This window comes from Colossoma macropomum, unplaced genomic scaffold, assembly GCF_904425465.1.
Source record: "Colossoma macropomum unplaced genomic scaffold, Colossoma_macropomum, whole genome shotgun sequence".
NCBI classification, from domain to species: Eukaryota; Metazoa; Chordata; class Actinopteri; order Characiformes; family Serrasalmidae; genus Colossoma; species Colossoma macropomum.
In genome coordinates this window covers 50352737-50363723 of record NW_023494789.1, presented here as the reverse complement: position 1 = coordinate 50363723, position 10987 = coordinate 50352737, and the positions used below count along the sequence as shown (strand labels likewise).

The 10987-nt window shown below is 38.7% G+C and overlaps 2 protein-coding genes across 2 annotated transcripts in view; both read left to right on the top strand.

Annotated features, from left to right (window-relative positions):
* Nucleotides 1–3684: 3684 nt before the first annotated feature.
* On the top strand, nt 3685–6086 carry LOC118808699 (cytochrome c oxidase subunit 6C-1). The gene is made up of 4 exons (XM_036571574.1): nt 3685–3842; nt 4905–5019; nt 5113–5239; nt 5942–6086. The coding sequence occupies exons 2-3, from the start codon at nt 4915–4917 to the stop codon at nt 5236–5238; spliced, it is 231 nt and encodes a 76-aa protein (XP_036427467.1). The 5' UTR covers nt 3685–3842; nt 4905–4914; the 3' UTR covers nt 5239; nt 5942–6086.
* Nucleotides 6087–7999: 1913 nt separating this feature from the next.
* The window catches only part of zc3h10 (zinc finger CCCH-type containing 10), an 11302-nt gene continuing 8314 nt past the window's right edge, over nt 8000–10987 (top strand). Inside the window, exon 1 of the mRNA XM_036571573.1 lies at nt 8000–8192. The gene's annotated coding sequence lies outside the window, so the exon portion shown is untranslated. The remainder of the gene's footprint in view (nt 8193–10987) is intronic.

Genomic DNA, 10987 nt, shown 5'->3' with positions numbered 1-10987 from the left:
ATATTAATTTTTGACCTCAATATATTAATTTTTGGCCCTATATGGTAATTTGTGGCCTCAGTATAGTAATTTGTAGCCTCCATGTCTTAAGTAGTGGCCTCAATATAGTAGTTTGTGGCCTCTATATAGTAATTTGTGATCTCGATATAGAAATTTGTGGCCGAGCCTCATTACAAAATAATCACCATGTCACCCTGAAGGCTCCAAACTAATGAGTAAAGTCAGCTACTTTAAGATGCGTCCATTGGTGACACAGGTGGTCATTTCTATAGAAATGAGCTTAAGGTCTGCATGCCCAATGCCAAGCGTGAGCTAGAGGGGTATAAAACCAGGACCAGTGGAACTGTGTTCTCTGGAGTGATGGAGCTCCATCCAGTACCTTTGGGATGATTATTGACCATCCAACGTCAGTACCTGACCTCACATATGCTTAATCAAATCCTCACAGCAATGTTCCAACATCTGGAAGCCTTTCCAGAAGAGTAGAGGTACTAATAGTGAGCACAAACTCACTATTAGTCTCCTTAATTTCAGAAGAAACGCTGGAGAAGCAGGTTTACGTCTAGAAAATATACACTGACACTGTTATACACACGTGTTTATGGCTTTATTTACCAGCTGAGCTATTTTGATGAACATTGACAGTGTTATTATTACTCATCTTCTTTCTTTCTGTCTTTCTGTCAAAAGCAGTCTCCATTCAAGTGGACAACATTTTAAACTAGAAGTGAAAAAGACAAAAAGATGGTTCCTCAAGGGCTCTTTAGTAAAGACAGTGGTTCTATATAGAGCCATGAACACTCAAAGAATGATTTGCATGCTTAAATGCTTCTTTGCTTGGAAATATTGATGGAGAATGTGTTGTATATGCTTCATTTAGCACCTTGTTGAAAGTGGTTCTGTTATTGTAACAAAGCCGAACCCTTTTTTGTGCTATTTACACCGATCAGGCATAACATTATGACCACCTCCTTGTTTCTACGCTCATTGTCCATTTTATCAGCTCCACTTACTATATAGGTGCACTTTGTAGTTCTACAGTTACAGACTGTAGTCCATCTGTTTCTCTGATACTTTGTTAGCCCCCTTTTACCCTGTTCTTCAGTGGTCAGGACCCCCATGGACCCTCACAGAGCAGGTAGTATTTGGGTGGTGGAGCATTCTCAGCACTGCAGTAACACTGACGTGGTGGTGGTGTGTTAGTGTGTGTTGCGCTGGTACGAGTGGATCAGACACAGCAGTGCTGCTGGAGTTTTTAAACACTGTGTCCACCCACTGTCTGCTCTATTAGACACTCCTACCTTGTCAGTCCACCTTGTAGATGACTCTGATGTCCTGTTACCATTTTTGTAATAAGACTCTTGCTTTATCAACTCATTTTAGGTGAAAATACTCCAGTGTCTCTCTTGGTAAACTAATCTTTTAATAGAATGTCATTAATTAGTGACGCTGATGTCTATTAAAATTATCATAAGCACAAAACACTGAAGGCAAACAGTTTCCATCAGGTAGAACTGAGTGGCTCTGAAATACCTTTTTGCAAACAAGCAAAATTTTGGTTTAAGATTTATTTGAACTTAGTTACAAGTTTAAGTTTAATAAAAACTTTAATCTCAGATTAACAAATGAGTTTCCTTTACTAAACTGCATCTGTAGGTTCATAAACATAAACTAGCAGAAACAAATTTACTATAAAATTAAAGTGTTTATATAAATTCAGAAAAAAGACACGTCAGTCACAACTGCATATGTGTACATATTTCTATATTGTGGTCTATTTACACAAAGTTAGGTTAGTTCATCATTTATGTTGAATAGACTCTCCCAAAATTTGACGCTGCTGCACTGATGTTGAACCGTGTGCTGCACTGGGTCGGTATGACCAACAGGTCAAAACAAGCTCAAAACAAAGTGACCGCTGTGCCCTGATTGGTGTTCTTACTTCACACTTCTTTCGTTTTGACGTTATGTTTTTATACACACAAAAAACAAAAGGAACGACAGATTTCTCATAATGTAGTGGAGTAAAAAGTGAGATATTAGACATTGAAATGTAGTGGAGTGAAAGTGAAAAGTTGCCCAAAATGGAAAAACTTCAGTAAAGTACAGATACACGAAAAACTACTTAAGTACAGTAACTAATTACCTTTACTTCGTTACTGTCCACCACTGTTGCATTTACATTTTATTGTTTTAATTTTAATTTCGTTTTTGGCTGGATTTGCCTCCCATAGAATCCCAGGCCTTGTGACGGGCCCCACCACTCCACAACTATCACTCGATGCAGAACCAGAAGTCCAAAGGGGTGGAGCCAGACCTGATCCAACTCCGCCCACGTCTTCTTTTCATTGATCTAAAATCATAGCATATCTATAGGTCTTTAAACTAGTATGTGTCGCTTACGTTTTCCGCCTACAACTCATTTCATTGGTCTACCCTGTCGCGTTTTTACCTGTGGGAAACCCGCAGGTGTTGCTGGTGTTTTTGTTTAATTTCTCGATTGTCGCTCCGTCCTGAACGCCACACTTGAAAAGCTATTTTTCACATTCCCGTACAAAGTCCGTCCTGTAGGCCTACATCTCAAGAGTACTTATGATAGACGGGTTCTAGCTGAAAATGCTGAACGTTTTTAAACACTAGGACGCACATATGACCGGTCAAAATAACCCACATAACTGTGTTTTATCAACTAAATCCTGGAATTTCATAATAAAAAATCTTTATAACGACTTTTTTTTTTACATTTAAAAGGATTTGGTACTACTGCCACACATTTCCATAAGTCTAATAACAATGACTCAATATACCTAAAATAAAATCATATTAAATGTTATATACCCTGATAGGCCACCTTATTGGCTCATTCTACCTTGTTTCTACACTCACTGTCCATTTTATCAGCTCCACTCTAGTTCAGACCAATTAAAACACGACGGGGGAGGAGTTGGATCAGATCCAGCTGAACCCCCTGGACTTCTGGTTCCGCAGCGGAGGCAGCAGTTCCAGGACCGCAATTCCAGGACCATATGTTTTCGCGACACTGCTCCCTAGCGAAGTGGATATAAGGACCGCATTTAACACGTGGAAAAGAGACACCATCCCAGTTTTAAATGACCATTTTTAACCCATTTGCTTGTTTGTGTGTGTGATTGAGGGGGATTATATCTTACTTGTTGAATCTTGTTGGTTGTTATTGTTGATATATTAAATAAATATTATGGCACCAAAGCCTTTCTTGTGTCTCAAATATCTGGTTGAGATTTAGTGACTGTAAAAGCAATATGTGCAATTGATTGTATCTTTATTTTTACACAGTTACACAAAATGCAACTCTTAGTAAACAAGTTTCATTCTGAGAAAGCAGTATTTGGGTGGAATAAGCTTTTAAAACTGTAAGTTAGATAAAGTAGTAGTATTTGGGTGGAATAAGCCTCTAAAACTGTAAGTTAGATAAAGTAGTAGTATTTGGGTGGAATAAGCCTCTAAAACTGTAAGTTAGATAAAGTAGTAGTATTTGGGTGGAATAAGCCTCTAAAACTGTAAGTTAGATAAAGTAGTAGTATTTGGGTGGAAAAAGCCTCTAAAACTGTAAGTAGTTTGGTAGACAGGAAGGAAAAACATATGGTCCTGGAATTGCAGTCCTGAAACTGCTGCCTCCTGTTCTGCAGTCAGACCGTGCTCGGTTCCGCAGCGAGGACAATCTGTGACAGGCAGCTCTTCACCCCGCCCTCGTCCTCGCTTCGCCTTCAGTTTGTCCCTCTCCGCGCGCTGTAGTCGGGCCTGGCTTCACAGCGTTACCGTAGAGCTGCGGACGTTTCCAGTGAAGGTCGCGAAGCGAAGAGGTGAGATTTTTTCCCTTTTTATTCTCTTTAACGCGCTCAGATGTCTTAGTGTATTGGGTATTTACGGTAAACTTGTTCCTGGCATATTTTTAAGGCAGTGTTTGGGTCATTTTAACCAGAAATTGGCACTAAACTCCGCTGAAATGCTAACCGAGTGCGCGCTGTGTGTCAACGGGAAGCGTGTCGGTTTAGTCAGCCTAGCCTAGCCTAGCTTAGCATAGCATAGCATAGCATAGCTAACCTGTGTAACTCACCGACTTTGCACCTGTTTATTTATTTTATGAACAATTTAGCCGAAATAGTCAAATACAGAACCGCGTTCTGTAGCTTTGCTCCTTTTATAGCTGTTTATTTTTTACCTTTTGTGGCAGGAAAGCGGTAATAACGGCTGAGCCCGTCAGGCTACCAGCAGCTAAAGTTGTATATTTAATTTTACTAAAGCGAGCAGAGGCAGCATCTCCTGTCTGTTTTGAATGGTAATCTTATTATAACGTTTATTCCGATGTTTTGGCGCCTGTGAGTCAGTAAGTAATGACAGCAGTGCAAGGTTAGTAAAGCAGTGTCATGACATTAAACAGCCACCATTCAGAAGTGGCCGGTGCTGCACGTCAACAGCTGCAGGTTAAGGTGGACCAACATTAAAGTGTTGAGACTGCACAGAGCCACTAAGGTGACATGGTGATTGTTTTTTACTAAGGCATGGTCACGAATTAATATTTTGAGGCCATGGATTAATGGATATAGACTACAATTTAATATATAGAGGCTCCAATTTACTCTGTTTAGAATGAAATTTACTGTATTGAGGCCACAAATCAGTATATCGAGGCCGTGAGGTATGAGAAACTTAATGTGTGGCCTCAATATATTATTTTGTGACCCCGCCTTATCACCTTGTCACCGTAGGGGCTCCTTTATACTAATAAAGTGGAGACTGAAGGAATGGAAATATGTTTGCACTGTACATATATTGTTTCCTTAATACTCAGTTTTGTTGTAGTCACACTTTAATGCTTCATCCCATACAAACATCTGCAGTGCTGATTTTCCCCGTCTCTCCAGATATTTCACCATGTCCCTCCCCAAGCCTGTGATGAGAGGTCTCCTTGCCAAGAGGTTGAGGTTTCACTTGCCCATTGCTTTCGGTCTGGCCCTTTTGGCTGCAACTACATTCAAGGTCAGTCGTGTCATCATAACAGTTCAGACTGAATCATCTGCATTTGGGAATGCTTTTTGTTTTCTAATTGCTTCTCCTGACCTTCTAATGCAGTTCACAGTAGCAGAGCCCCGGAAACAGGCTTACGCTGACTTCTACAAGAAGTATGACTCCGTGAAGGAGTTCAATGCCATGAGGGAAGCTGGTGTGTTTGAAAGCGTGAGGCCCTCTGGTGAATAAAGTGAGTCCTGCTGTTTGATCATACCTTTCATTAAAATACCCACAGGACAGTCATCTGGGTGCTCATGGCACATAATATAAAAATGTGATTGTGATTGTGAGGCTCACTTGAAGATTATTGTTTTCTGTGTTAAAATTTGTGGTGAGGTTTAATGAACAGTACGTTGGCCTGCTTTAATTTCTGTGTACCAGATACTATTTTAAATGGGTGGATATTTCTGCACAGTGTTAAAGTACAATATAAATGCTTATATATCCACATAAACCAATATAATATGAATTAAAATACATAATTAGTTTTTTTAACGGGAAAAAAAAATTAGTGGTTTAGATTTTTTGAGTTGAGCATATATATGTAAATTTTCAGTCTAATTTAAAATGTATGTGTACCTTCACAGAACATAGCCTATTAAAAAAGTTGCTTATTTATACATTGTGTTTTCGATAAACTACCAAAACACAATTTCTGTACATTGGTATCAGGAATATTTATGTCCAAAGAAACTGCACCAATGCCATAGGAAAACCACGTTTGGTTCCCTAAAGAACCACATATTCAAATGACGTTTGTGAGTGTGAAGAACCTTCATGTAGTATAAAGGTCCTTTACCAATTTAAGGTCCTTGTATTGCATATATAGTGTGCATTTTGCACACTTTAATCAGACGTCTGCTGTTGCTCACCATCTCTCTCGCCCTTACAGGTGATTTCTACCTCTGCATTCCTGGTCTGTTTCCTGCACCTTGATTATTGGATGTGAACATACAAATAAACTATTCTGAACTTCTGTCCTACTGCAATGATGTTTTGGGACCTCTGTGTGAAATAAAATGTCTTTTGACCCTCCACATGTGTTTGGCTACTTAATCTGTTAGCATCTGTTCCCATTTAGTCAAATTCAGATTCAAATGCCAAGTAAAACGGGACATTTGACAGTGTTTTGAATTGTAAAAGCCCATGTGATGCTTTGGAAAGTGTTTTATTGTGATAAACACCAAACTATTGTCCCACTGTGGTGAGCGAATAATAGACATGGTAGTTGAGTTTCAGTCTAACCTGTTTTTGTGCCACTCCAGAAGGGGAATCTGCGCAATATGGATAAAATTCCCTATTAGGATTTGCTATGCGTATTTTAAAGAAGCTTTAACAAACTGTTGGTGACATGATTAGAGATTGGCCTGTATTATTTTGACCAAAATTATTTATATAGGGTCACACAAATGCCTTGATTCATCAAAATAGCCATTCACTAAATTTTGGATCAGCTGCCCTGAATGCTCACAGCACATAATTAAAAATGTGATTTATTAGAAAGCTTGGATGCATATCATACGTAGCTTTCTGTAAGAACAATCACAAAAACCAAAATTGTGATCTAATAATACATTGTCCTCCCCTACTTTCTGTGGCTCAGCAATGGTATATTACACATAAAAAATAAAGAATGGTTTTGATCATTTTATTGACTAAATATGTGTAAAAAATCATATGTAGGTTTTATCGTTCCAATTCATTTCATCATTTTGTTTTACTCTTCAATATGTCAGTTGCTTTTCTATCAAAACATCCTGGGCTGGTTTTAAACGCAAAATCTCTACATAATTAAGTGGTTAATATGTAAACAGAGTCATTCAGAGTGGTTTGGTGTGAAACGCTCTGTTCTAGAGAAACTTAGCGAGTCACAACTGTTCACAGTGGTGGTGATAGGAACCAGACGTCCACCTCTAAAAGCTCCATCACAGAAAGTTCCTACATGAAATGGTTATGATTCACTGCCTGATGTCTGAAACACTGTTTATGATAGTTTAGTGATAAAGTTTAGGCCTAAAACGTCTCTGGATTGGATTAAAATAAATCCAAAACAGTGGAAATCTAAGCTTGTATTTTTAATGGTTAAATGCCAATGGTGTTGTATTTTAGTCCAAAACTAGACTTAATCCACATCTGGAATATCATTATGTCTTATAATATCTTATACCAATAGAATCCTCAATGACAAAGTGAAATTCCACCAATTTTCTTAATTCTTGCAATATAATGATAAAGATGTAAAAATCATTCAGGGTGATTTGGTGTGAAACGCTCTGTTCTAGAGAAACTTACAGAGTCTGAATTGTTCACAGTGGTGGTGATAGGAACCAGACGTCCACCTCTAAAAGCTCCCTCACAGAAAGTTATTACATGAAATAGTGACAAATACATTGCATAATGTGTGAGACATTGTTTTAGGATTGCTTTCAGATTTTAGCATGAAATACTTTTTAATACATTCACAGAGAGGTACACACCGGGTAAAACAGTGCAAAAAACCCTCTTTTTTAGATTTTCCACTATTTTATTACCATCATCAACATCCCATATAAACTCGTGTGAGAAGACTCGTGTAGGTGGTCACCACCACTGTAAAGAAATCTAAGTTGGCAGGTTTCTCTACAATGAATCATTTCACATCAAACCACTCTGAAGAACTTTGTTTACAACTAATTGACATAATTATACAGAAACTTTGAAAAATCGGTGGAATTCCCCTTTTAAACCAGCAAAGTCTTTTATTGTGAAGGGTATTTTTTTATCTGTCTGTCACAGTCGCATGATCTCAAACGGAGGCTACAGTGACCATCGATCTCCAAGCCATGCCATACCTCGTCTAGTAACATATCCCGCTTTCACATTCTTTGTAGATCGGCGCAGATCCTGCGATCTACATATCATAACGCGCCAAAGACTGTCCGTTGAAAATGACTTGTAGATCGGCGAAACGGCGCAGCGGGCTGGCGATGGACACAGCCATTATTTTGGAGGCGAACGGAAGTTTGTCGGACCAACTTCAACGTGTGGCAACCTCGAGACGTTTTAAATAGCTTAGCAGGAGCTCGCCGTTCCTTCTGACCTGTCCGGAAAGGTGACACCGTGGAGATTCGTTTGTTTTTAAGTGGTCCGTCCAGCTCAGTGCGGTAAGTCGCCGGTTTACCTGTAAGTTGCTAAGTTAGTGTTAGCTCGGTGGCTAATGACCCCCTCCGGCCTTTGTTAGTCAGATTCGCTCCAAACTCGAACTGTTCCAGCCGGTTCTGTTTACTTGTGGTCAGATATGAAGTCGGACATATAATAATGATCTATAGAGTTTATGGTTAACATCAGCTGGCTACCGTAGCGGAGTCCAGATGTGTTGTGTTGAGGCAGCTAATGTGCATTTTAGCTAACGTTAGCTGAACCAGACCAACTATGGAAGCCCGATTCAGCCTCATATATATAGCCAAAACATATATAACCATTTATTAAGTCGTAATAATGAGAAAGTGTTCCATAGTTATAGCTTAACATCTCATAATAATGATAATTTTCTCATAATCAAAAGAAAGTAAAGTAATAATTTTGAGATACTAAGTCGTTATGACTTATTCATTACTATGAGGTGCTAATGAGCCGACATTATGGGAAAATCATAATTTTAAGGTACTAAGTCATAATTATGAGATAGCAAGTCGTAACTGTGAGATTGTAAGTAATTAATGTGAGATACTAAGTCATAATTTTGACAGGTCATTAACATGAGGTATTAATTCATAATTGAGATTGAATGTAATTTTTGAGATACTAACTCGTAGTTGTGAGATAGCAAGTCGTAATTATGAGATTGTAAGTCATTAATATGAGACATTAAGTCATAATTGAGATGCTAAGTCATAACTTACAGTCATTTTTATGAGATGCTAGAATTATGAGATTGAATCTCATTTTTATGAGATACTAAGTCATAATTATGAGATGTTGACTCATAATGATGAGATGCTAAGTCGTTATTATGAGACTAAGTCACTTTTATGAGATGCTAACTCATAATTATGAGATATTAATTCAGAATAATGAGACTGAAACTAATTTTTATGAGATACTAAGTCATAAATATGAGATGCTGAGTCAATTATGAGATGCTAACTCATAATTATGAGACTGTAATTCATAATTATGACGGGCCATTAACATGAGGTAATAATTCATATTTGAGATTGAATGTAATTTTTGAGATAGTAAGATGTAATTATGACATACTAGGCCATTTATATGAGATGCTAAATCATAATTGTGGAATACTTTCTCATTATGACGTCCAAAATTGCTATATATATATGTATATATATATATATATAATATTTCTAGTCGTGGAAACGAGCTTCCATACCAACACCAGTACAGACAGAATTATTACTGAGGTAGAAATTTTCTAAAGCAAACCTGAGTAACTCCACATGAGGGCAGATGCTCCATGTGGGTTTACTGGGAATAAACTAGTGCAGATTAAATTATTCAACAATTTCAATACAGTATCAGAAAATCAAAACAGTGTATTGCAGGGCTGCGTGATCAGGCGATATCTTCTACACTGGTACACAGTGATACTGATGCACCATGATATTTCTTTCCAGTTTTAGTAATATATTTAATACAAAAAGAGTGATACATCCAAGATTGAATACCCCAAAATAAGTCCCTGTTGTTAGTTGTTAATTCTATTTAGTGTGCTTTACTCGAGATATTCAGGGCCTGACAGTGAACTGTGTCGTCTGCAATATGCTGAATGTTTCAGATTGTTTTGAAAGAACAATTTAAAGTCCACATTTTTCCCCAAAGCAGTCTGTGGTGTTTACAATCCACACATTTTTAACATATGAAGTATTGAGAATCTGGAGCTCAGAATCCAGAATCGTATCAAACCTTGAACTATGTTTAACGTTACACCCCTGCTAGTTCTGTTTGTTTAGGTTAAGTTGAGATGTCCAGCATGGTCATGTGTAAACATGGTACCAAATACATTCTTTGCACCAGTAGAACCTGTACAGCATGTTTGCTTCTTTCTCCTGTTTTCTGCTAAAAGGGCCTAATTTTTTTTAACTCTTGAGGACAAGAAATGCCTACTTTGACACACACACACACATATACACACACACACACACATATACACACACACACACACATATACACACACACACACACATATACACACACACACACACATATGCACCGATCAGGCATATCATTATGACCACCTCCTTGTTTCTACACTCATTGTCCATTTTATCAGCTCCACTTACTATATAGGTGCACTTTGTAGTTCTACAGTTACAGACTGTAGTCCATCTGTTTCTCTGATACTTTGTTAGCCCCCTTTTACCCTGTTCTTCAGTGGTCAGGACCCCATGGACCCTCACAGAGCAGGTACTATTTGGGTGGTGGGTCATTCTCAGCACTGCAGTAACACTGACATGGTGGTGGTGTGTTAGTGTGTGTTGTGCTGGTGCTGAGTGGATCAGACACAGCAGTGCTGCTGGAGTTTTTAAACACCTCAGTGTCACTGCTGGACTGACAATAGTCCACCAACCAAAAATATCCAGCCAACAGTGTCCTGTGGGCAGCGTCCTGTGACCACTGATGAAGGACTAGAGGATGACCAACACAAACTGTGCAGCAGCAGATGAGCTATCGTCTCTGACTTTACATCTACAAGGTGGACTGATAAGGTAGCAGTGTCTAATAGAGTGGACAGTGAGTGGACACAGTGTTTAAAAAGTCCGGCAGCACTGCTGTGTCTCATCCACTCAGACCAGCACAACACACACTAACACAGTGGGCCAAAAAAATGGCCAGTATGCCACAAAAGAAAACTGATGTGTCCCAATTCAGGGGCTGTGTCCTTCGAAGGCTGTGTAGCCCCGCAAAGGCTAAACCGAACGAGACGGTCTGCTCTACGGCG